This window comes from Loxodonta africana, chromosome 5 (genome assembly GCF_030014295.1).
Source record: "Loxodonta africana isolate mLoxAfr1 chromosome 5, mLoxAfr1.hap2, whole genome shotgun sequence".
NCBI lineage: Eukaryota > Metazoa > Chordata > Mammalia > Proboscidea > Elephantidae > Loxodonta > Loxodonta africana.
In genome coordinates this window covers 162,870,709-162,897,229 of record NC_087346.1, presented here as the reverse complement: position 1 = coordinate 162,897,229, position 26,521 = coordinate 162,870,709, and the positions used below count along the sequence as shown (strand labels likewise).

The 26,521-nt window shown below is 52.9% G+C and overlaps 1 protein-coding gene across 7 annotated transcripts in view; it reads left to right on the top strand.

Moving 5' to 3' along the window:
- PIGG (phosphatidylinositol glycan anchor biosynthesis class G (EMM blood group)) overlaps positions 1-26,521 on the top strand; it is a 93,006-nt gene that overhangs the window by 5,412 nt on the left and 61,073 nt on the right. For all 7 annotated transcript variants that reach the window (XR_010322185.1, XM_064286254.1, XM_064286256.1 and 4 more), the window contains 3 exons: positions 10,009-10,218; positions 11,299-11,487; positions 12,351-12,492. Coding sequence is in view for 6 of the 7 variants with exons in the window: in XM_064286254.1 (XP_064142324.1) it covers positions 10,009-10,218; positions 11,299-11,487; positions 12,351-12,492 (541 nt within the window). In the remaining variant the exon portion in view is untranslated. The remainder of the gene's footprint in view (positions 1-10,008; positions 10,219-11,298; positions 11,488-12,350; positions 12,493-26,521) is intronic.

Sequence of the window (26,521 nt, the reverse complement as noted above, 5' to 3'; positions counted from 1 at the left end):
ATCATTAATATCACATACAAGCAAAATTTTGCTGAAGATCATTCAAAAACGGCTGCAGCAGTATATCGACAGGGAACTGCCAGAAATTCAGGCTGGTTTCCAAAGAGGACGTGGAACCAGGGATATCATTGGTGATGTCAGATGGATCCTGGCTGAAAGCAGAGAATACCTGAAGGATGTTTACCTGTGTTTCATTGACTATGCAAAGGCATTCAACTGTAGATCATAACAAACCATGGGTAACACTGCAAGGAATGGGAATTCCAGAACACTTAATTGTGCTCGTGAGGAACCTTTACATAGATCAAGAGACAGTTGTTCAGACAGAACAAGGGGACACTGATTGGTTTAAAGTAAGGAAAGGTGTGCGTCAGGGTTGTATTCTTTCAGCACACCTATTTAATCTGTATGCTGAACAAATAATACGAGAAGCTGGACTATATGAAGAAGAATGGGGCATCAGGATTGGAGGAAGACTCATTAACAACCTGCATTATGCACATGACACAACCTTTCTTGCTGAAAGTGAAGAGGATTTGAAGCACTTACTAATGAAGATGAAAGACCGCAGCCTTCAGTATGGACTACACTTCAACATAAAGAAAACAAAAGTCCTTACAACTGGACCAATGAGCAACATTCATGAAAAATGGAGAAAAGATGGAAGTTGTCAAGGATTTCATTTTACTTGGTTCCACAATCAACAGCCATGGAAGGAGCAGTCAAGAAATCAAAAGACGCATTTTATTGGGCAAACCTGCTGCAAAGGGCCTCTTCAAAGTGTTGAAGACCAAAGATGTCACCCTGAAGACTAAGGCGCACCTGACCCAAGCCATGGTATTTTCACTTACATTATATGCATGTGAAAGCTGGACAATGAATAAGGAAGACCGAAGAAGAGTTGATGCCTTTGAATTGTAGTGTTGGCGAAGAATATTGAATATCCCATGGGCTGCCAAAAGAACGAACAAATCTGTCTTGGAAGAAGTGCAGCCAGAATGCTCCTTAGAGGCAAGGATGGCGAGACTGTGTCTTACATACTTTGGACATGTTGTCAGGAGGGATCAGTCCCTGGAGAAGGACATCATGCTTGGCAGAGTACAGGGTCAGCAGAAAAGAGGAAGACCCTCAACGAGGTGGATTGACACAGTGGCTGCAACAATGGGCTCAAGCATAACAACGATTGTGAGGATGGCGCAGGACCAGGCAGTGTTTCATTCTGTTGTGTGTAGGGTCACTATGAGTCGGAACTGACTCGACGGCACCTAACAACAACAACAACACAGTTCGGGAAGGATATCTCTGCCTTCATGGAGCCGTTAAACAAATGAACATGTGCCTGAATGTACAGTTGTAAAGCGTAGTTAACACAGTGATGGAAGGAAACACAATGGGTGAGCAGTGATGGGTGGGAGCTCAGTTTAGAAGAGGAGCTCAGAGAAGCCTGCTGAGGAGGTGACATTAAGTTGAGATTGGAAGGAAGAGTAGAGGGGTGGGGATGGAGAGGGTGGGCAGAGGAGCTGGACTTTTGTTGCATGTTAGTGAGGTGTGAGAGTCTTTGGCTGAGCCTTACATCCAAGGCCAATCATGTGACATCTTACTATTTGCTGAGAAGGAGCTGCTGCTTTCCTTAAGGATTGAAGGCTTAAGGCTGGCATTTGGTAGGTGCTCAGTGAATGTTTGTTGAATAAATAAAACAGTCTGGGATTGCAGGGATCAGTGCCACATCTTTCACTGACTTTTTTCTGGTTTTCCCACTCTCCACTTTTGAATGTGGCGTGTCTTTCATACAGGAATATTTTTTGAGCATCTACTAGGTACTGCACACTGTTCTAGACCAGAAGGACAGAGTGAAGAGCAAGACAGCAACAATTCTGCTCTCACGAAGCTTACTTTCTAACGTGAGGGTAGGGGACAGAAAATGCGTGAGTATACATGTAAATCGCCAAGATGGTTCCAGAGGGTGATGAAAGTGTGAGTGAAGTCGAGGAGGAGTGTGATGGGGGGGTGGAACTTTGGTCAGGATGACCGGTGACACTTCTCTGAGCAGCAGTCACTTCTGCTGAGATCTGTTCTGTGAAAGCTGGGAGAATGCATCCGGGCTCCTGCTCATTCTGTTAAGGAATCTAGGTGAAGTTGTAAAAAAGTGTCTGAACGTGTGTACAGGGTTCCAGTTTTTTATTTACGTTCATGTGTTAACTGGTGCTATTCTTGGAGCATCTGGCCTCCAGCCCGTTTGTTTCCTTCAGCTCTGTCTGAGGAGCCTCACCCCAGAGCTGTTTTGTTTTGTTTCATTTTGTTCTCAACCATTTGCAGGTCCTCGCTTCTCATTCCCCATCAGGGAGGAACTGGGCTACACAACTCTGGATTTGGTTGGAGGGGCATTGTCGGCAAGGAGTGTGTCCCCCCTGCCTTGCCTCCCAGTTGGGGAAAGAACTTACTTAATCTTACAGTGCCCACATCCTCGACAAAACACCAGCTTAAATGCCGCAGCACTGCAGCCCCCAGCAGCGCTTTCAGGTGTCAAGATACAGCAGCTTTTTTTTAATTCTGTAACTAAATTTTTAATGCCTTCTTTTTCTTGAGGGACTTTATAGTCATAACCAAGAGTTATTACTGTTCACTGATTCTGTGCCTGGCACTGCATTCAGCACAAAGCACAGAACTTTACTCCTGTGCTGTTACAACAGCCCTGTGAACCAGGTCCCGTGACTGGGCACTTCTGTCTTCTCCATTTCTCAGGTGAGAGAAAAAAAAAGACTTGAAGGGGTAAAACCACACAGCTGGCATCAGAGACTGAGTGTGAACCTGTTTGTTTGACCCTACAGCCTCTGTTGGCTGTACTGTGGTATACAATTTAAATGCAGAATAGAATGACCAGGTCAAATTCCTCTTTAAATGCAGCCTGAAAAGCCCTCCTTGGTTCTCAGATGGCCACAGCAGGCCCAGGCAAACCTCCAAGGAGGTGTCAGGCCTGAGCTGCCCGTTAGATTTGTCAGGACTCCTGCCTTCAGCCTGAGCCCTGCCCACATGCTTCCTGGGGTGAGCAGACACCAAAAAATGCCTACCCTTCTTAGAAATATCAGGGTAACCCAGACTGCTGTGAAAAGAAAGGAGTGCCTTATAAAAGCCATACAGGAAAGGGTGGACAGATGTGACTTGAAAACAGCAAACTTCCATGTGGTGGAAGACATCGTACTCAAAATCCACAGACAGGCAGTAACTTGGAAAAAAAAGTATGCACTGGACACAAGACATGAAATCCATAGCATGTAAGGAGGATCAAATCAAGGACAGACAGTCCAGTGGAAACCCAAAAGGAGATAAGAAATACACAAAGGAAGGAGTTGAAATGTCCAGTAAACACAAGAGTCTCAGCTTCACTAATTGTAAAAGTGGTGGCAACTAGAAGCAGTCTGTAAGGCCAGTTTTTGTCTGTCACGTTGTAAAAATGTAAAGTTTAATTATATCTACTCTGTACCAGAAATGGGGTGGACTGGTACTTCTCATAGCGACCCCATGTGACAGAGTAGAACCACCCCCATAGGGTTTCCAAGGCTGTAATCTTTACAGGAGTAGACTGCTGCATCTTTCTCCCATGAAACAGCTGGTGGGTTCAAACCACTGACCTTTCGGTTAGCAGCCAAGCACTTAATCAATGTGCCACCAGGGCTCCTACTTAGTGTCCTTAATTTGCTGATCTCTGAACGTTTTTGGCTCCCATCCTTGCGGTCTTTTTGTAGTGTCTGCACTGCTGATCTCCCCTCTTCCAAGCACTCTTGGGTCTTGTCTTCTGTGACACCAAACTTCACTAGCTTTCCTCTTACCACTGTTTGTCCCCTCTCAGCCTCCTTTGCCAATCAGTCCTCCCCTCTGTGGACTTTAAGGAGTTTGATACTCTCTAGGCAAGTTTATCAACATAAAGACTCCCAGTTTCCACCTCTGGTTAGTCTTTTGGTTCAGGGTCTGTATATTCACCGACTGCTGGATACTCCCCCGGAGCACCTCGGCAGCTCCCAGTCCTACATGTGCACCTGCTCTGGTGCTGTGCCCACCAGCCCCAGACACTGGGGCTCTTGAGAGGTGCCCCTCAGTTAAGGACGGTCTGGGAGTTTCTCAAGGGGTGCCCCTCAGCTAAGGACGGCCTGGGAGTTTCTCAAGGGGTGCCCCTCAGCTAAGGACGGCCTGGGAGTTTCTCAAGGGGTGCCCCTCAGCTAAGGATGGCCTGGGAGTTTCTCAAGGGGTGCCTCTTAGCTAAGGATGGCTTGGGAGGTTCTCAAGGAGTGCCCCTCAGCTAAGGACAGTCTGGGAGGTTCTCAAGGGGTGCCCCTCAGCTAAGGACGGTCTGGGAGGTTCTCAAGGGGTGCCCCTCAGCTAAGGACGGCCTGGGAGTTTCTCAAGGGGTGCCTCTTAGCTAAGGATGGCTTGGGAGGTTCTCAAGGACTGCCCCTCAGCTAAGGACAGTCTGGGAGGTTCTCAAGGGGTGCCCCTCAGCTAAGGACGGTCTGGGAGTTTCTCAAGGGGTGCCCATCAGTTAAGGACGGCCTGGGAGTTTCTCAAGGGGTGCCCCTCAGCTAAGGATGGCTTGGGAGGTTCTCAAGGAGTGCCCCTCAGCTAAGGACAGTCTGGGAGGTTCTCAAGGGGTGCCCCTCAGCTAAGGACGGCCTGGGAGTTTCTCAAGGGGTGCCCCTCAGCTAAGGATGGCTTGGGAGTTTCTCAAGGAGTGCCCCTCAGCTAAGGACAGTCTGGGAGGTTCTCAAGGGGTGCCCCTCAGCTAAGGACAGTCTGGGAGGTTCTCAAGGGGTGCCCCTCAGCTCAGGACGGCCTGGGAGTTTCTCTAGGGATGCCCCTCAGCTAAGGGTGGCCTGGAAGTCCCCTCGACATTTCTTCCTCATTCCCCAGACACCAGGTCTCAAGGGGTGCCCCTCAGCTAAGGACTACTGGAGAGTGCCCTCGACGTTTCTTCCTCATTCCCCAGTGTCCATTCCAGCTAGTCCTTTAGTCCAGGTGGTTTTGCCTCCCTAATGCCTCTCAGATCTGTCCCCACCCCTACCCTCACCCCCGCTGCTGCAGCCAACCTGCTGTCCCCTGAGGTCTGTCCTCACCCCTTCCCTCATCCCCACTGCCCGTCTCAGGACAGCCTGCTGTACCTTCCCGCCTGGATTGTAAGGTCTGCCAGCCCCTTTTGTGTGCGGCCCAGTCCAAGCCCAGGTCGGTTTTGCTACTCCACCTGCTAAAACACAGTGGCCTGTTCTCTGCTTAGGTTTACACTCACATCCTCAACACCCCCCAAGGCTCTGTGTTCTGCCTGTTTGCCTCCGTCCTCATCTGACTGACTTTTGCCCACGTCACATGCACTCAGTGCCTCAAGCGCCTGCCCTTCCCTGCTGGGGCCTTTGCAGGCTGCCGTCTTCCCCTGGGAGCCAACCCCACCCCGCCCCGCCCCGCCCCACCCAGACAGCAGGTTTTCCTCAGCTCTCAGCTCAGGCGGCACTTCCACATGAAGCTCTTAGAATAAATGTCCATTAGGATGCACTTGGTTAAATGCACACTTTGCAGCTGTTAAAAACAAGCAGTAGCTTTTGTGTGTTCAGGGGAAGGAGGTTCATCGTATTAATCGAAAAACAAAAGTAAGTTGTGGAATCATATGTGTAGTTTGTATAGTGTGTATTTGTAATTATGTACATGTAGAAAAAAGTCTGCAAGGATACTTGGCAAGAGTGACTGGTTTATCTTTAGGGGGCCGGATTTTGAGTATAAAAGAGATTCACATTAAAAAACAACTTTCTTGTGGTGATTTTCATACAATACAGTGTACACTTTGTATATTTCCACATATTGAATGATTTATTTTTTGTGTGGTAAAACTGTACACAATGAAATATTAGTTCAACAATTTCTACATATACAATTCGGCAGCATTGATTCTGTCTTTCATGTTGTGCAGACTTTATTGCTATCCTTTTCCTAATTATTCTACCACCATTAACATAAGCTCCGTGTCCCCTAAGCAAAACTTCTCTTTTCCCCGTCTCTCCCAACCCTGTTGTTGTTAGGGGCCTTTGGATCTGTTCCGACTCATAGCAGTTCTGGGTACAGCAGAACGAAACACTGCCCAGTCCTGTGCCATCTTCACAATTGTTGTTATACATGAGCCCGTTGTTGCAGCCGCTATGTCAGTCCATCTCATTGAGGGTCTTCTCTTTTTCACTGACCCTCTACTATACCACGCATGATGTCCTTCTCCAGGGGCTGGTCCCTCCTGACAACATGTACAAAGTATGTGAGACGCAGTCTCACCATCCTTGCTTCTAAGGAGCATTCTGGTTGTACTGCTTCTAGGACAGATTTGTTTGTTCTTTTGTCAATCCATAGTACGTTTGATATTCTTTGCCTACCCCACAATTCAAAGGCATCAATTATTATTTGGTCCTCCTTATTCATTGTCCAGCTTTTGCATGCGTATGAGGCTGTTGAAAACCCTGTGACTGGGGTCAGGTGCACTTTAGTCTTCACGGTGACATCTTTGCTTTTTAACACTTTAAAAAGGTCTTTTGCAGCAGATTTGCTCAATGCAGTATGTCTTTTGATTTCTTGACTGCTGCTTCCATGGCTGTTGATTGTGGATCCAAGTAAAGTGAAATCCTTGACAACTTCAGTCTTGTCTTCATTTATCATGATGTTCCTTATTGGTCCAGTTGTGAGAATTTTTGTTTTCTTTATGTTGAGATGCAGTCCATACTGAAGGCTGTGGTCTTTGATCTTCATTAGTAAGTGCTTCAAGTCCTCTACCCTTTCAGCAAGCAAGGTTGTGTCATCTGCATAACGCAGGTTGTTAATGAGTCTTCCTTCAGTCCTAATGCCCCATTCTTCATATAGTCCAGCTTCTCGTATTGTTTGCTCAGCGTACAGATTGAATAGGTATGGTAAAAGGGTACAGCCCTGAAACATACCTTTCCTGACTTTAAACCAATCAGTATCCCCTTGTTCTGTTGGAATGATTGCCTCTTGATCTATGTAAAGGTGCCTCATGAGCACAATTAAGTGTTCTGGAATTCCCGTTCTTCACAGTGTCATCCATAGTTAAGATCCACACAGTCGAATGCCTTTGCATAGTCAATGAAACACAGGTAAACATCCTTCAGGTATTCTCTGCTTTCAGCCAGGATCCATCTGACATCACCAATGATATCCCTGGTTCCACATCCTCTTCTGAAACCAGCCTGAATTTCTGGCAGTTCCCTGTTGATATACTGCTGTGGCCGTTTTTGAATGATCTTCAGCAAAATTTTGTTTGTGTGTGATATTAAATGCTTATTGTTCTATAATTTCCGCATTAGGTTGAATCACCCTTATTGCGAATAGGCATAAATATGGATCTCTTCCAGTCAGTTGGCCAGGAAGCTGTCTTCCATATTTCTTGGCATAGACGAGTGAGCACCTCCAGCACTGCATCTTTTTGTTGAAACATCTCAATTGATATACCATCAATTCCAGGAGCCTCGTTTTTCGCCAATGCCTTCAGAGTAGCTTGGACTTCTTCCTTCAGTACCATCAGTTCCTGATCATATGCCACCTCTTGAAATGGTTGAACATCGACTAATTTTTATTTCTTTTATAATTTTTATTGTGCTTTAAGTGAAAGTTTACAAATCAAGTCAGCCTCTCACACAGAAACCCATATACACTTTGCTACACACTCGCAATTACTCTCCCCCTAATGAGACAGCCCGCTCTCTCCCTTCACTCTCTCTTTTCGTGTCCATTTCACCAGCTTCTAACCTCCTCCACCCTCTCATCTCCCCTCCAGGCAGGAGATGCCAACATAGTCTCAAGTGTCCCCCTGATCCAAGAAGCTCACTCCTCACCAGCATCCCTTTCCAACCCATTGTCCAGTCCAATCCCTGTCTGAAGAGTTGGCTTGGGGAATGGTTCCTGTCCTGGGCCAACAGAAGGTCTGGTGGCTATGACCACTGGGGTTCTTCTGTTGACTAATTCTTTTTGGTATAATGACTCTGTGTATTCTTTCCATCTTCTTTCGATGCTTCCTGCATCATTTAATATTTTCCCCCATGGAATCCTTCACTATTGCAACTCGAAGCTTAAATTTTTTCTTCATTTCTTTCAGCTTGAGAAGCACTGAGCGTGTTCTTCCCTTTTGTTTTTCCATCTCCAGCTCTTTGCACATGTCATTACAATACTTTACTTTTTGTGTTCTCGAGAGGCCCTTCTGTTCAGTTCTTTTACTTCGTCAATTCTTCCTTTTGCTTTAGCTGCTTGATGTTTGCGAGCAAGTTTCAGAGTCTCCTCTGGCATCCATCTTGGTGTGAGGTATTGACGTCTAACTACTGACTTGTTTATTTTTCCCTTCAGTTTTGTCAGTTTTTGCTTCATGTGTTTTGGGGCTCTGTTGTTAGGAACATATATGTTTGAAATTGTTATATTTTATTGTTTTATGTTGCTTTTCAGAGAGAAGATTTGCTGAACTCCTTAAGCACTCTGGATGTTTAGATAATTCATATTTGCTGTTAAAGAAGTTTGGCAAAATTATTACACCTATTTTTTTTTTTTTTTTTAGCATTATCCAGATTCCTGTTTATTTTCATCGCATGGAACCCTGGATCCCAGTGTTGTAGGTTGTTGTGTAAATTCAGGTCACAGAGATCTGTCACCTGTTCAATATGACCTTTTACATTCGATGCTTAAATTAAGGCCCTGCCTGATGAGAGCTGAGAATGGTTAACATGAGATTATTGACTTAATTTTCTATCAGGGTGGTATGAGGACATGTCATGTGAGGAATCAAAGGTCACTGTCGGATTGAATAATGTCCCTCCAAAAATGTGTGTATATATTCCTAGTGTTGTATGAGTTTCCTGTATGTTGTAAATCCTGCCTCTGTGATGTTAGATGGGAAGAGAGTGATCTTTTCTGGAGAGAAAATATGGGTTAAATTATTCCCGAAGTATTTTGTGGAACATGATGGAGCCACCTCGTTTTTTGTGTTGGATTACACAGACAGTTGTGTTAGTGAGGCAGGACTCAGCCTACAAGATTGGATTGTGTCTTGACACAATGTCTTGAGAGATAAAAGATAGAAGCAAGCAGAGAGACGGGGACCTCATACCACCAAGAAAGCAGTGCCGGGAGCAGAGCACGTCCTTTGGACTCAGGGTCCCTCTCCAGGGAAGCTTCTAGTCTGGGGGAAGATTGATGAGAAGGCCGATATAGGGAGAGAAAACCTTCCCCTGGAGCTGACGCTTTGAATTTGGACTTCTGGCTTATTTTACTGTGAGAAAATAAACTTCTCTTTGTTAAAGCCATCCACGTGTGGTATCTCTGTTATAGCTATACTAGATGACTCACACAGTTACCCTCTCCTCTCAGAGTGGGGTGTACCATTGAAGGGAGGAGGGGGGAAAGTATCTAGCTGGTGTCCCTGGGCCAGTCTACTTTGAAACCTCTGAGAGTTTGTGCCCAGAGACCACATCCCTCCTTGGGTGTGTGAGTCCGTTTTCTCGTTCAGAGGTGGAACATTGGAGTTGCTGGATCATAGGGTCAGCATGTGGAGTTTGCTCGTCATAAGGAGCAGATTTGAAGTTAAGTGGGAACCGAAATATACCAGTTCATGTTTTCAGCCCAGGGCACACTTTGTGCCATTGGCTTCAAGTCTGTTATTGATCTGTACTTCTCTCTGTTGTTGGCCCACACTTTCTCTCTGGCCGTGCTGTCACCTAGCCATCCTCGCAACAGCCTCCTCTATTCCCTTGTCAGCTGGAAGGATCGTTCACAGTCAAGTCTTCATTGTTGAGTCTGCTCTTCTTTGTAGACTCTATGTGTAGCTTTTCCGCCTTTGCCCAATTGTGGTCCTCAAGATGACCAGCCCCCAGAATTGGGGTGCCCCAGTCTCGTGCACACCAATCTCATCTATAAGATGGCTTTGGGTGCCCCTTCTCAGCCTGCACGTTTGGATTCTCTAGTCTGATTCTCAACTGTTTCTTCCTGCAGGCGTTGATGACAGGGAGCATCCCTGGCTTTGTTGATGTCATCAGGAACCTCAATTCTCCGGTGCTGCTGGAAGACAATGTGCTAAGACAGGCAAAAGCCGCTGGGAAAAGAGTGATCTTTTATGGAGATGAAACATGGGTCAAATTATTCCCAAAGCACTTTGTGGAATATGATGGAACCACCTCGTTTTTTGTGTCAGATTACACAGAGGTTAGTTTTTAAAACAGGAGAAATATGTTACACTAGGTGGAACTCGCATGCCTGCTGCCGGATGGGAAGCAGTGCCCTTGTATATGTGGCTTTGCTAGTACATTGGGGGTGAGTGTGGAGAGATTTTAAGAATTACTGATTCGTGTCACCAGTGGGGATGTGAGCCCACGTTCTGTGGAGCCCAAAGCATAGAGCAACGAACCACCTTATCGAGGGGCGCAAAGGGTCAGGAAGGGCCTCACAGCGGAGGATGGTATTTGAACCAGGTGTTGACGGGTGAGCAGGACCTTCCCAAGGGGACACAGTGGGGTGGCATTATCTGGACATAACTGGTCCATAGGACTCCTGGGCCTGCCTGGGACTCTCGGAGCTGTTTGGTTCTCCTGGGAGTGGGGGCAGGGAGGATGGGTGGGTGGTATAGGAGTGGACACCCACATCTCTCAGGTGCAGCACGTAGTGCTCCATGATGGACACAGTTACTTTTCAGTAGTGGCTGAGTTTCCCTGAGGCAGAGCAAGGTAGCACTCACACGCTTTGTCACGTAGTTTCCTTGTGGGAGGGAGTGGCTAGCTGAGGGCCAGACTGCTGATCTTGTGATGTGTTTATTTCAGAAGTAGATGTGGCCGCTGGGTGCTGAGTCTCTCCCTCCAAGTCAGCCTTCTCGTGGGCAACCACATGCCTGCAGCTCTCCAGTCTGCCCCATCCTGCTCGTCACCTTAATCCGAGGCCTGTCATGGCTCATTAATGGCTCTCTGCCAGTAGTTACTTAGTGACAACTCGGGGCCCGTTTAGCCCCAGTAGTGGTCCCACAGAAATGCTATCTCATTTGTCCAGAACAACCCTTGCTCGTTTAACTTATCATCTGTGTAATACGTTCTGTCTGCAACCTAGAGACATAAAAAGCATATTAGAAAAAGCCATATTTAATGTGCATGTTTGCTTTTTTGTTTTGTGTCTTTTCAACTTCCATGAGTCCTGCTACTGGAATGAACTCCTAGATTTTAAAATGACCTTGTCAGTTTTTCCTTGGGGAGTGAAGATCAGGGGAACATTAGGTGAGCATTTGTGTATACTTTAAAGGTTGATAACAATGTCACGAGGCATTTGGAGAAAGTACTGAAAAGAGAAGACTGGGACTTGTTGATCCTGCACTACTTGGGGCTGGACCACATCGGGCACCTCTCGGGGCCAAACAGCCCCCTGATTGGGCAGAAGCTCAGTGAGATGGATGGTGTCCTCATGAAGATCCACATGGCACTGTTGTCAAAGGTGAGGCATCGTTTGTGGTGTGCAGGGACAGTGTCTCTAGGAAAAAGGAAGCTACTAAAATGTGCTCAGTCACCCCGAGAGGGAAGCTGCTCTCACACCCGTTTACTGATGTAGGCCACATGCCAGGCAGCTCCAGCGCACCTTCTAGCTGGGAGAGACGGACAATAACAAGAAGCGTAACGTGTAATTAGATAACAGTAAGTTTGCTAGCAAGTGGTTGGTGCCATGGAGAACAGCAGAAGGGAGGCTTCCTTGAGGAGGCGTGGGGTGTAAGCAGTGACTTGAAGGAAGGGAGGAGGTAGATGCTCTTAGTCTTCAAAGGAGGTTCTAGGCAGACAAACACCAGGTGGGTAAGTCCAAGGAGGGTTGTGTCCAAAGAAGGGGCCATGTCCAAGAAGTGGCAAAGGCCAGTGTGGCTGGAACCCACAGCACGGTGAGCAGAGCGGAGTCGCTAGGGTTAAGGACAGTCTGAGCTCTTTCCATGTGGTTTTTGTTTTAATCCTCACAACAACCTGGCGAGATGGATCCTATCAGCCTATCCATTTGATAGATGAGGAAACTGAGGTACAAGGGAGTGTAGTGCCCAAGGTCCGTAGCTCAGAAGGGCAGAAAGAGAAGTCAAACCCAAGTCCTGCGTTCAGGGCTTGGCTGACATCAGCGCAAACACGTCATTCCGTTTGTTCCATTTGTGATGTTATTTGATCTTAATCCTTCGATCCGGTTGTGAGCTCACAGGAGAAAAAAATGTGATTCATTTGGAAAGGGCTACTTACAAAGTAAACTGGAATCTGAGATGTTTTCTCAACAAGAGTGTGTGTTCCCATCAGACTGAAGGCACTTAAGTAGCTTCCTCTGACTTACAGGAGAAGGAGGCTCTTCTACCCAGTTTGCTTGTTCTCTGTGGGGATCACGGCATGTCGGAGACAGGCAGTCACGGAGCCTCTTCCACAGAGGAAGTGAACACTGCTCTGGTGCTGATCAGCTCTGCATTCGAGAGGAAGCCTGGTGAGCACTTAGAAAGGTTGAGCATTTGAACCTGTGTTTTATTTTTCTGTTTCATATAGTCTGAATTTAATTTTTAAAAACCATCTTTTAGAAGCTACGTAAGCTTGAAATATCCTGAGCAAAGTGAGAATGACAATAATGGGCAAAGGCCTGTCAAGATGTGGAATTTACATTCCTTCCCTGATTCTCAGTTGTAATAGTTTGTTTCCTGCAGTTCTGTCAGCTTTTGCCTCAGGAATCTTGACTCTCCCCTGTTAGGCACATACACGTTGAGGATTGTTACATCTTCGTGGAGAATTGGCCCCTTCATCTTTATGTAAAGCTGCTCTGTCCCTGATCATTTCCCAGAGCCCCTCTGTGCTGATCATTTCCCTTGCTCTGAAGTCCACTTTGTCTGAAATCAATACAGCTACTCCAGCTTTCTTAGCATGGCATGTCTTACTCCATCTCTACTTTATATTTATCTGTGTCTTTACACTGAAGGTGGGTTTCTTGTAGACAGCGTATAGTTGGGTCTTATCTTTTTATCTACTTTGACAGTCTATCTTTTACCTGGTGTGTGTAGACTGTTGAAGTGTAAAGTGATTACGGATATAGTCAAATTCACATCTGCCACATTTTTATCCACTCTGACAGTCTCTGTCTTTTACTTGGTGTGTAGACCATTCACGTGTAAAGTGATTCTTGATACAGTTGGATTCGTATCTGCCGTATCTGTAACTGTTTCCTGTGTATTGCCTTTGTTCTTTTTTTTTTTTTTGTCTTCCACTCTTTTGTCTTCTCTGGTTTAATTGGGCATTTTGTATGATTCCATTTTTCTTCTCTCTTAGCCTATCCAGTATACTTCTTTAAAAAAAATTTTTTTTAGAGGTTGCCCTGGAGCTTCCCACATACAGTTATGACAAACCTAAGGCCGCTCCGAAATAACTGTATACGGCTTCACAGGTAGTGCAGGTGCCTCGTAACAGTGTTTTCAGTTCTTCTCCCGTCACGTGTAACGTTGTAGTCATACATTTCACTTATCTATAGACTATAGTCATCCAAAATAGAGTTGCTGTTATTTTAAACAAACTGTTACCCATTAAGAATAAGAAAATTAAAAGATTTTATTTTATCCTCATTTATTTCTTCTTCAACATTTTTCTTTGTATAGATTTGATTTTCTGACTCGTATAGTTTTCTTTTTCTCTGAAGAACTTTTAACATTTCCTTGATTCTTAAAAATATTCTTTGAAGGAATTTTATGGTATGGCTGCTATTGCTTGGATATCTAGAACTGTTAATGAATATTAATGAACAGTCGCTTAGAGACATCTGTGCCACATATATGAACTGAACCAAAAAACCAAACCAAACCCAGTGCTGTCGAGTCTATTCCGACTAATAGCCACCCGATAAGACAGAGTAGCACTGCCCCATAGAGTTTCCAAGGAGTGCCTGGTGGATTCAAACTGCTGACCCTTTGGTTAGCAGCCACAGGACTTAACCACTATGCATAAATACTCTTTTGAAAGTGTCCATCGTTTAAACTCATATTTTGACTAGTAGTGTCAACCAGAGTCGCAGTCCAGTCACCGGAGCAGGATTTACTTCCAAGGGGCTTTTGACACACTCAGAACCTCCCACCCCAGACCTTACACGTCCGTCTCTGTGACCCACGGCTCATCTGCACTGGGCTGCACCCCCCTACCCCCCGTTTTACATTCCTGCTTTCGACCTTTGACCCCATTTCACTAAGCTGCTTCCAGTTGACAGGAGACCCCCCATCCCAGACCTCAGCATGTTCCCCTCTGTGACCCACACCCCACAGCCTGTCGGCTTCGGGCTGTGCCACCCCCACCCCTTACACCACTGTGGTTAGCTTCTGCGCACTCAAACAGATCTGCTTCCAGTTGACAGGAGACCCCCCATCCCAGACCTCAGCATGTTCCTCTCTGTGACCCACACCCCACAGCCTGTCGGCTTCGGGCTGTGTCACCCCCACCCCTTACACCACTGTGGTTAGCTTCTGCGCACTCAAACAGATCTGCTTCCAGTTGACAGGAGACCCCCCATCCCAGACCTCAGCATGTTCCTCTCTGTGACCCACACCCCACAGCCTGTCGGCTTCGGGCTGTGTCACCCCCACCCCTTACACCACTGTGGTTAGCTTCTGCGCACTCAAACAGGTCTGCTTCCAGTTGACAGGAGACCCCCCATCCCAGACCTCAGCATGTTCCTCTCTGTGACCCACACCCCACAGCCTGTCGGCTTCGGGCTGTGTCACCCCCACCCCTTACACCACTGTGGTTGGCTTCTGCGCACTCAAACAGATCTGCCTCCAGTTGACAGGAGACCCCCCATCCCAGACCTCAGCATGTTCCCCTCTGTGACCCACACCCCACAGCCTGTCGGCTTCGGGCTGTGTCACCCCCACCCCTTACACCACTGTGGTTGGCTTCTGCGCACTCAAACAGATCTGCTTCCAGTTGACAGGAGACCCCCCATCCCAGACCTCAGCATGTTCCCCTCTGTGACCCACACCCCACAGCCTGTCGGCTCCGGGCTGTGTCACCCCCACCCCTTACACCACTGTGGTTAGCTTCTGCGCACTCAAACAGATCTGCTTCCAGTTGACAGGAGACCCCCCATCCCAGACCTCAGCATGTTCCTCTCTGTGACCCACACCCCACAGCCTGTCGGCTTCGGGCTGTGTCACCCCCACCCCTTACACCACTGTGGTTAGCTTCTGCGCACTCAAACAGATCTGCCTCCAGTTGACAGGAGACCCCCCATCCCAGACCTCAGCATGTTCCCCTCTGTGACCCACACCCCACAGCCTGTCGGCTTCGGGCTGTGCCACCCCCACCCCTTACACCACTGTGGTTAGCTTCTGCGCACTCAAACAGGTCTGCTTCCAGTTGACAGGAGACCCCCCATCCCAGACCTCAGCATGTTCCCCTCTGTGACCCACACCCCACAGCCTGTCGGCTTCGGGCTGTGTCACCCCCACCCCTTACACCACTGTGGTTGGCTTCTGCGCACTCAAACAGATCTGCTTCCAGTTGACAGGAGACCCCCCATCCCAGACCTCAGCATGTTCCCCTCTGTGACCCACACCCCACAGCCTGTCGGCTCCGGGCTGTGTCACCCCCACCCCTTACACCACTGCGGTTGGCTTCTGCGCACTCAAACAGATCTGCCTCCAGTTGACAGGAGACCCCCCATCCCAGACCTCAGCATGTTCCCCTCTGTGACCCACACCCCACAGCCTGTCAGCTCCGGGCTGTGTCACCCCGACCCCTTACACCACTGTGGTTAGCTTCTGCGCACTCAAACAGGTCTGCTTCCAGTTGACAGGAGACCCCCCATCCCAGACCTCAGCATGTTCCCCTCTGTGACCCACACCCCACAGCCTGTCGGCTTCGGGCTGTGTCACCCCCACCCCTTACACCACTGTGGTTAGCTTCTGCGCACTCAAACAGATCTGCTTCCACTTGACAGGAGACCCCCCATCCCAGACCTCAGCATGTTCCTCTCTGTGACCCACACCCCACAGCCTGTCGGCTTCGGGCTGTGTCACCCCCACCCCTTACACCACTGTGGTTGGCTTCTGCGCACTCAAACAGATCTGCTTCCAGTTGACAGGAGACCCCCCATCCCAGACCTCAGCATGTTCCTCTCTGTGACCCACACCCCACAGCCTGTCGGCTCCGGGCTGTGTCACCCCCACCCCTTACACCACTGTGGTTGGCTTCTGCGCACTCAAACAGATCTGCCTCCAGTTGACAGGAGACCCCCCATCCCAGACCTCAGCATGTTCCCCTCTGTTACCCACACCCCACAGCCTGTCGGCTCCGGGCTGTGTCACCCCGACCCCTTACACCACTGTGGTTAGCTTCTGCGCACTCAAACAGATCTGCCTCCAGTTGACAGGAGACCCCCCGTCCCAGACCTCAGCATGTTCCCCTCTGTGACCCACACCCCACAGCCTGTCGGCTTCGGGCTTTGTCACCCCCACCCCTTACACCACTGTGGTTGGCTTCTGCGCACTCAAACAGATCTGCCTCCAGTTGACAGGAGACCCCCCATCCCAGACCTCAGCATGTTCCCCTCTGTGACCCACACCCCACAGCCTGTCGGCTTCGGGCTGTGTCACCCCCACCCCTTACACCACTGTGGTTAGCTTCTGCGCACTCAAACAGGTCTGCTTCCAGTTGACAGGAGACCCCCCATCCCAGACCTCAGCATGTTCCCCTCTGTGACCCACACCCCACAGCCTGTCGGCTTCGGGCTGTGTCACCCCCACCCCTTACACCACTGTGGTTAGCTTCTGCGCACTCAAACAGATCTGCCTCCAGTTGACAGGAGACCCCCAATCCCAGACCTCAGCATGTTCCCCTCTGTGACCCACACCCCACAGCCTGTCGGCTCCGGGCTGTGTCACCCCGACCCCTTACACCACTGTGGTTAGCTTCTGCGCACTCAAACAGATCTGCCTCCAGTTGACAGGAGACCCCCCGTCCCAGACCTCATCATGTTCCTCTCTGTGACCCACACCCCACAGCCTGTCGGCTTCGGGCTGTGTCACCCCGACCCCTTACACCACTGTGGTTGGCTTCTGCGCACTCAAACAGATCTGCCTCCAGTTGACAGGAGACCCCCCATCCCAGACCTCAGCATGTTCCCCTCTGTGACCCACACCCCACAGCCTGTCGGCTTCGGGCTGTGTCACCCCCACCCCTTACACCACTGTGGTTGGCTTCTGCGCACTCAAACAGATCTGCCTCCAGTTGACAGGAGACCCCCCATCCCAGACCTCAGCATGTTCCCCTCTGTGACCCACACCCCACAGCCTGTCGGCTTCGGGCTGTGTCACCCCCACCCCTTACACCACTGTGGTTAGCTTCTGCGCACTCAAACAGATCTGCTTCCAGTTGACAGGAGACCCCCCATCCCAGACCTCAGCATGTTCCCCTCTGTGACCCACACCCCACAGCCTGTCGGCTTCGGGCTGTGTCACCCCCACCCCTTACACCACTGTGGTTGGCTTCTGCGCACTCAAACAGATCTGCCTGCAGTTGACAGGAGACCCCCCATCCCAGACCTCAGCATGTTCCCCTCTGTGACCCACACCCCACAGCCTGTCGGCTCCGGGCTGTGTCACCCCGACCCCTCACACCACTGTGGTTGGCTTCTGCGCACTCAAACAGATCTGCTTCCAGTTGACAGGAGACCCCCCATCCCAGACCTCAGCATGTTCCCCTCTGTGACCCACACCCCACAGCCTGTCGGCTTCGGGCTGTGTCACCCCCACCCCTTACACCACTGTGGTTAGCTTCTGCGCACTCAAACAGATCTGATTCCAGTTGACAGGAGACCCCCCATCCCAGACCTCAGCATGTTCCTCTCTGTCACCCACACCCCACAGCCTGTCGGCTCCGGGCTGTGTCACCGCGACCCCTCACACCACTGTGGTTGGCTTCTGCGCACTCAAACAGATCTGCTTCCAGTTGACAGGAGACCCCCCACCCCAGACCTCAGCATGTTCCCCTCTGTGACCCACACCCCACAGCCTGTCGGCTCCGGGCTGTGTCACCCCCACCCCTCACACCACTGTGGTTGGCTTCTGCGCACTCAAACAGATCTGCTTCCAGTTGACAGGAGACCCCCCATCCCAGACCTCAGCATGTTCCCCTCTGTGACCCACACCCCACAGCCTGTCGGCTCCGGGCTGTGTCACCCCCACCCCTCACACCACTGTGGTTGGCTTCTGCGCACTCAAACAGATCTGCTTCCAGTTGACAGGAGACCCCCCATCCCAGACCTCAGCATGTTCCCCTCTGTTACCCACACCCCACAGCCTGTCGGCTCCGGGCTGTGTCACCCCGACCCCTCACACCACTGTGGTTGGCTTCTGCGCACTCAAACAGATCTGCTTCCAGTTGACAGGAGACCCCCCATCCCAGACCTCAGCATGTTCCTCTCTGTGACCCACACCCGACAGCCTGTCGGCTCCGGGCTGTGTCACCCCCACCCCTCACACCACTGTGGTTGGCTTCTGCGCACTCAAACAGATCTGCTTCCAGTTGACAGGAGACCCCCAATCCCAGACCTCAGCATGTTCCCCTCTGTGACCCACACCCCACAGCCTGTCGGCTCCGGGCTGTGTCACCCCCACCCCTCACACCACTGTGGTTGGCTTCTGCGCACTCAAACAGATCTGCTTCCAGTTGACAGGAGACCCCCCATCCCAGACCTCAGCATGTTCCCCTCTGTGACCCACACCCCACAGCCTGTCGGCTCCGGGCTGTGTCACCCCGACCCCTCACACCACTGTGGTTGGCTTCTGCGCACTCAAACAGATCTGCTTCCAGTTGACAGGAGACCCCCCATCCCAGACCTCAGCATGTTCCTCTCTGTGACCCACACCCCACAGCCTGTCGGCTTCGGGCTGTGTCACCCCGACCCCTCACACCACTGTGGTTGGCTTCTGCGCACTCAAACAGATCTGCCTCCAGTTGACAGGAGACCCCCCATCCCAGACCTCAGCATATTCCTCTCTGTGACCCACACCCCACAGCCTGTCGGCTTCGGGCTGTGCCACCCCGACCCCTCACACCACTGTGGTTGGCTTCTCCGCACTCAAACAGATCTGCCTCCAGTTGACAGGAGACCCCCCATCCCAGACCTCAGCATGTTCCCCTCTGTGACCCACACCCCACAGCCTGTCGGCTCCGGGCTGTGCCACCCCGACCCCTCACACCACTGTGTTGGCTTCTGCGCACTCAAACAGATCTGCTTCCAGTTGACAGGAGATCCCCCATCCCAGACCTCAGCATGTTCCCCTCTGTGACCCACACCCCACAGCCTGTCGGCTCCGGGCTGTGTCACCCCCACCCCTTACACCACTGTGGTTAGCTTCTGCGCACTCAAACAGATCTGCCTCCAGTTGACAGGAGACCCCCCATCCCAGACCTCAGCATGTTCCCCTCTGTGACCCACACCCCACAGCCTGTCGGCTCCGGGCTGTGTCACCCCCACCCCTTACACCACTGTGGTTAGCTTCTGCGCACTCAAACAGATCTGCCTCCAGTTGACAGGAGACCCCCCATCCCAGACCTCAGCATGTTCCTCTCTGTGACCCACACCCCACAGCCTGTCTGCTTCGGGCTGTGTCACCCCGACCCCTTACACCACTGTGGTTAGCTTCTGCGCACTCAAACAGATCTGCCTCCAGTTGACAGGAGACCCCCCATCCCAGACCTCAGCATGTTCCCCTCTGTGACCCACACCCCACAGCCTGTCGGCTCCGGGCTGTGTCACCCCCACCCCTTACACCACTGTGTTGGCTTCTGCGCACTCAAACAGGTCTGCCTCCAGTTGACAGGAGACCCCCCATCCCAGACCTCAGCATGTTCCCCTCTGTGACCCACACCCCACAGCCTGTCGGCTCCGGGCTGTGTCACCCCCACCCCTTACACCACTGTGGTTAGCTTCTGCGCACTCAAACAGATCTGCCTCCCGTTGACAGGAGACCCCCCATCCCAGACCTCAACATGTTCCCCTCTGTGACCCACACCCCACAGCCTGTCGGCTCCGGGCTGTGTCACCCCCACCCCTTACACCACTGTTGTTAGCTTCTGCGCTCTCAAACAGATCTGCTTCCAGTTGACAGGAGACCCCCCATCCCAGACCTCAGCATGTTCCTCTCTGTGACCCACACCCCACAGCCTGTCGGCTTCGGGCTGTGTCACCCCCACCCCTCACACCACTGTGGTTAGCTTCTGCGCACTCAAACAGATCTGCCTCCAGTTGACAGGAGACCCCTCATCCCAGACCTCAGCATGTTCCTCTCTGTGACCCACACCCCACAGCCTGTCGGCTTCGGGCTGTGTCACCCCCACCCCTCACACCACTGTGGTTGGCTTCTGCGCACTCAAACAGATTTGCCTCCAGGTGACAGGAGACCCCCCATCCCAGACCTCAGCATGTTCCTCTCTGTGACCCACACCCCACAGCCTGTCGGCTTCGGGCTGTGTCACCCCCACCCCTCACACCATTCTGGTTAGCTTCTGCGCACTCAAACAGATCTGCCTCCAGTTGACAGGAGACCCCCCATCCCAGACCTCAGCATGTTCCCCTCTGTGACCCACACCCCACAGCCTGTCGGCTCCGGGCTGTGTCACCCCGACCCCTTACACCACTGTGGTTGGCTTCTGCGCACTCAAACAGATCTGCCTCCAGTTGACAGGAGACCCCCCATCCCAGACCTCAGCATGTTCCCCTCTGTGACCCACACCCCACAGCCTGTCGGCTCCGGGCTGTGTCACCCCGACTCCTCACACCACTGTGGTTGGCTTCTGCGCCCCTAAACAGATCTGCCTCCAGTTGACAGGAGACCCCCCGTCCCAGACCTCAGCATGTTCCCCTCTGTGACCCACACCCCACAGCCTGTCGGCTCCGGGCTGTGTCACCCCCACCCCTTACACCACTGTGGTTAGCTTCTGCGCACTCAAACAGATCTGCCTCCAGTTGACAGGAGACCCCCCATCCCAGACCTCAGCATGTTCCCCTCTGTGACCCACACCCCACAGCCTGTCGGCTCCGGGCTGTATCACCCCGACCCCTCACACCACTGTGGTTAGCTTCTGCGCACTCAAACAGATCTGCCTCCAGTTGACAGGAGACCCCCCATCCCAGACCTCAGCATGTTCCCCTCTGTGACCCACACCCCACAGCCTGTCGGCTCCGGGCTGTGCCACCCCGACCCCTCACACCACTGTGGTTAGCTTCTGCGCACTCAAACAGATCTGCCTCCAGTTGACAGGAGACCCCCCATCCCAGACCTCAGCATGTTCCCCTCTGTGACCCACACCCCACAGCCTGTCGGCTCCGGGCTGTGTCACCCCGACCCCTCACACCACTGTGGTTGGCTTCTGCGCACTCAAACAGATCTGCCTCCAGTTGACAGGAGACCCCCCATCCCAGACCTCAGCATGTTCCTCTCTGTGACCCACACCCCACAGCCTGTCGGCTTCGGGCTGTGTCACCCCCACCCCTTACACCACTGTGGTTGGCTTCTGTGCACTCAAACAGATCTGCCTCCAGTTGACAGGAGACCCCCCATCCCAGACCTCAGCATGTTCCCCTCTGTGACCCACACCCCACAGCCTGTCGGCTCCGGGCTGTGTCACCCCGACCCCTCACACCACTGTGGTTAGCTTCTGCGCACTCAAACAGATCTGCCTCCAGTTGACAGGAGACCCCCCATCCCAGACCTCAGCATGTTCCCCTCTGTGACCCACACCCCACAGCCTGTCGGCTCCGGGCTGTGTCACCCCGACCCCTTACACCACTGTGGTTGGCTTCTGCGCACTCAAACAGATCTGCTTCCAGTTGACAGGAGACCCCCCATCCCAGACCTCAGCATGTTCCCCTCTGTGACCCACACCCCTCAGCCTGTCGGCTCCGGGCTGTGTCACCCCGACCCCTTACACCACTGTGTTGGCTTCTGCGTACTCAAACAGATCTGCCTCCAGTTGACAGGAGACCCCCCATCCCAGACCTCAGCATGTTCCCCTCTGTGACCCACACCCCACAGCCTGTCGGCTCCGGGCTGTGTCACCCCGACCCCTTACACCCCTGTGTTGGCTTCTGCGCACTCAAACAGATCTGCTTCCAGTTGACAGGAGACCCCCCATCCCAGACCTCAGCATGTTCCCCTCTGTGACCCACACCCCACAGCCTGTCGGCTCCGGGCTGTGTCACCCCGACCCCTCACTCCACTGTGTTGGCTTCTGCGCACTCAAACAGATCTGCTTCCAGTTGACAGGAGACCCCCCATCCCAGACCTCAGCATGTTCCCCTCTGTGACCCACACCCCACAGCCTGTCGGCTCCGGGCTGTGTCACCCCCACCCCTCACACCACTGTGGTTGGCTTCTGCGCACTCAAACAGATCTGCTTCCAGTTGACAGGAGACCCCCCATCCCAGACCTCAGCATGTTCCCCTCTGTGACCCACACCCCACAGCCTGTCGGCTCCGGGCTGTGTCACCCCCACCCCTCACACCACTGTGTTGGCTTCTGCGCACTCAAACAGATCTGCCTCCAGTTGACAGGAGACCCCCCATCCCAGACCTCAGCATGTTCCCCTCTGTGACCCACACCCCACAGCCTGTCGGCTCCGGGCTGTGTCACCCCCACCCCTCACACCACTGTGGTTGGCTTCTGCGCACTCAAACAGATCTGCTTCCAGTTGACAGGAGACCCCCCATCCCAGACCTCAGCATGTTCCCCTCTGTGACCCACACCCCACAGCCTGTCGGCTCCGGGCTGTGTCACCCCCACCCCTCACACCACTGTGGTTGGCTTCTGCGCACTCAAACAGATCTGCTTCCAGTTGACAGGAGACCCCCCATCCCAGACCTCAGCATGTTCCTCTCTGTGACCCACACCCCACAGCCTGTCGGCTCCGGGCTGTGTCACCCCCACCGTTCACACCACTGTGTTGGCTTCTGCGCACTCAAACAGATCTGCCTCCAGTTGACAGGAGACCCCCCATCCCAGACCTCAGCATGTTCCCCTCTGTGACCCACACCCCACAGCCTGTTGGCTCCGGGCTGTGTCACCCCGACCCCTCACACCACTGTGGTTGGCTTCTGCGCACTCAAACAGATCTGCTTCCAGTTGACAGGAGACCCCCCATCCCAGACCTCAGCATGTTCCCCTCTGTGACCCACACCCCACAGCCTGTCGGCTCCGGGCTGTGTCACCCCGACCCCTCACACCCCTGTGTTGGCTTCTGCGCACTCAAACAGGTCTGCTTCCAGTTGACAGGAGACCCCCCGTCCCAGACCTCAGCATGTTCCCCTCTGTGACCCACACCCCACAGCCTGTCGGCTCCGGGCTGTGTCACCCCCACCCCTCACACCCCTGTGTTGGCTTCTGCGCACTCAAACAGATCTGCTTCCAGTTGACAGGAGACCCCCCATCCCAGACCTCAGCATGTTCCCCTCTGTGACCCACACCCCACAGCCTGTCGGCTTCGGGCTGTGTCACCCCCACCCCTCACACTACTGTGGTTGGCTTCTGCGCACTCAAACAGATCTGCTTCCAGTTGACAGGAGACCCCCAATCCCAGACCTCAGCATGTTCCCCTCTGTGACCCACACCCCACAGCCTGTCGGCTCCGGGCTGTGTCACCCCCACCCCTCACACCCCTGTGTTGGCTTCTGCGCACTCAAACAGATCTGCCTCCAGTTGACAGGAGACCCCCCATCCCAGACCTCAGCATGTTCCCCTTTGTGACCCACACCCCACAGCCTGTCGGCTTCGGGCTGTGTCACCCCCACCCCTCACAGCACTGTGGTTGGCTTCTGCGCACTCAAACAGATCTGCCTCCAGTTGACAGGAGACCCCCCATCCCAGACCTCAGCATGTTCCCCTCTGTGACCCACACCCCACAGCCTGTCGGCTCCGGGCTGTGTCACCCCGACCCCTCACACCCCTGTGTTGGCTTCTCCGCACTCAAACAGATCTGCCTCCAGTTGACAGGAGACCCCCCATCCCAGACCTCAGCATGTTCCGCTCTGTGACCCACACCCCACAGCCTGTCGGCTCCGGGCTGTGTCACCCCGACCCCTCACACCCCTGTGTTGGCTTCTGCGCACTCAAACAGATCTGCCTCCAGTTGACAGGAGACCCCCCATCCCAGACCTCAGCATGTTCCCCTCTGTGACCCACACCCCACAGCCTGTCGGCTCCGGGCTGTGTCACCCCCACCCCTTACACCACTGTGGTTAGCTTCTGCGCACTCAAACAGATCTGCCTCCAGTTGACAGGAGACCCCCCATCCCAGACCTCAGCATGTTCCCCTCTGTGACCCACACCCCACAGCCTGTCGGCTCCGGGCTGTGTCACCCCCACCCCTTACACCACTGTGGTTAGCTTCTGCGCACTCAAACAGATCTGCCTCCAGTTGACAGGAGACCCCCCATCCCAGACCTCAGCATGTTCCTCTCTGTGACCCACACCCCACAGCCTGTCTGCTTCGGGCTGTGTCACCCCGACCCCTTACACCACTGTGGTTAGCTTCTGCGCACTCAAACAGATCTGCCTCCAGTTGACAGGAGACCCCCCATCCCAGACCTCAGCATGTTCCCCTCTGTGACCCACACCCCACAGCCTGTCGGCTCCGGGCTGTGTCACCCCCACCCCTTACACCACTGTGTTGGCTTCTGCGCACTCAAACAGGTCTGCCTCCAGTTGACAGGAGACCCCCCATCCCAGACCTCAGCATGTTCCCCTCTGTGACCCACACCCCACAGCCTGTCGGCTCCGGGCTGTGTCACCCCCACCCCTTACACCACTGTGGTTAGCTTCTGCGCACTCAAACAGATCTGCCTCCCGTTGACAGGAGACCCCCCATCCCAGACCTCAACATGTTCCCCTCTGTGACCCACACCCCACAGCCTGTCGGCTCCGGGCTGTGTCACCCCCACCCCTTACACCACTGTTGTTAGCTTCTGCGCACTCAAACAGATCTGCTTCCAGTTGACAGGAGACCCCCCATCCCAGACCTCAGCATGTTCCTCTCTGTGACCCACACCCCACAGCCTGTCGGCTTCGGGCTGTGTCACCCCCACCCCTCACACCACTGTGGTTAGCTTCTGCGCACTCAAACAGATCTGCCTCCAGTTGACAGGAGACCCCTCATCCCAGACCTCAGCATGTTCCTCTCTGTGACCCACACCCCACAGCCTGTCGGCTTCGGGCTGTGTCACCCCCACCCCTCACACCACTGTGGTTGGCTTCTGCGCACTCAAACAGATTTGCCTCCAGTTGACAGGAGACCCCCCATCCCAGACCTCAGCATGTTCCTCTCTGTGACCCACACCCCACAGCCTGTCGGCTTCGGGCTGTGTCACCCCCACCCCTCACACCATTCTGGTTAGCTTCTGCGCACTCAAACAGATCTGCCTCCAGTTGACAGGAGACCCCCCATCCCAGACCTCAGCATGTTCCCCTCTGTGACCCACACCCCACAGCCTGTCGGCTCCGGGCTGTGTCACCCCGACCCCTTACACCACTGTGGTTGGCTTCTGCGCACTCAAACAGATCTGCCTCCAGTTGACAGGAGACCCCCCATCCCAGACCTCAGCATGTTCCCCTCTGTGACCCACACCCCACAGCCTGTCGGCTCCGGGCTGTGTCACCCCGACCCCTCACACCACTGTGGTTGGCTTCTGCGCCCCTAAACAGATCTGCCTCCAGTTGACAGGAGACCCCCCGTCCCAGACCTCAGCATGTTCCCCTCTGTGACCCACACCCCACAGCCTGTCGGCTCCGGGCTGTGTCACCCCCACCCCTTACACCACTGTGGTTAGCTTCTGCGCACTCAAACAGATCTGCCTCCAGTTGACAGGAGACCCCCCATCCCAGACCTCAGCATGTTCCCCTCTGTGACCCACACCCCACAGCCTGTCGGCTCCGGGCTGTATCACCCCGACCCCTCACACCACTGTGGTTAGCTTCTGCGCACTCAAACAGATCTGCCTCCAGTTGACAGGAGACCCCCCATCCCAGACCTCAGCATGTTCCCCTCTGTGACCCACACCCCACAGCCTGTCGGCTCCGGGCTGTGCCACCCCGACCCCTCACACCACTGTGGTTAGCTTCTGCGCACTCAAACAGATCTGCCTCCAGTTGACAGGAGACCCCCCATCCCAGACCTCAGCATGTTCCCCTCTGTGACCCACACCCCACAGCCTGTCGGCTCCGGGCTGTGTCACCCCGACCCCTCACACCACTGTGGTTGGCTTCTGCGCACTCAAACAGATCTGCCTCCAGTTGACAGGAGACCCCCCATCCCAGACCTCAGCATGTTCCTCTCTGTGACCCACACCCCACAGCCTGTCGGCTTCGGGCTGTGTCACCCCCACCCCTTACACCACTGTGGTTGGCTTCTGTGCACTCAAACAGATCTGCCTCCAGTTGACAGGAGACCCCCCATCCCAGACCTCAGCATGTTCCCCTCTGTGACCCACA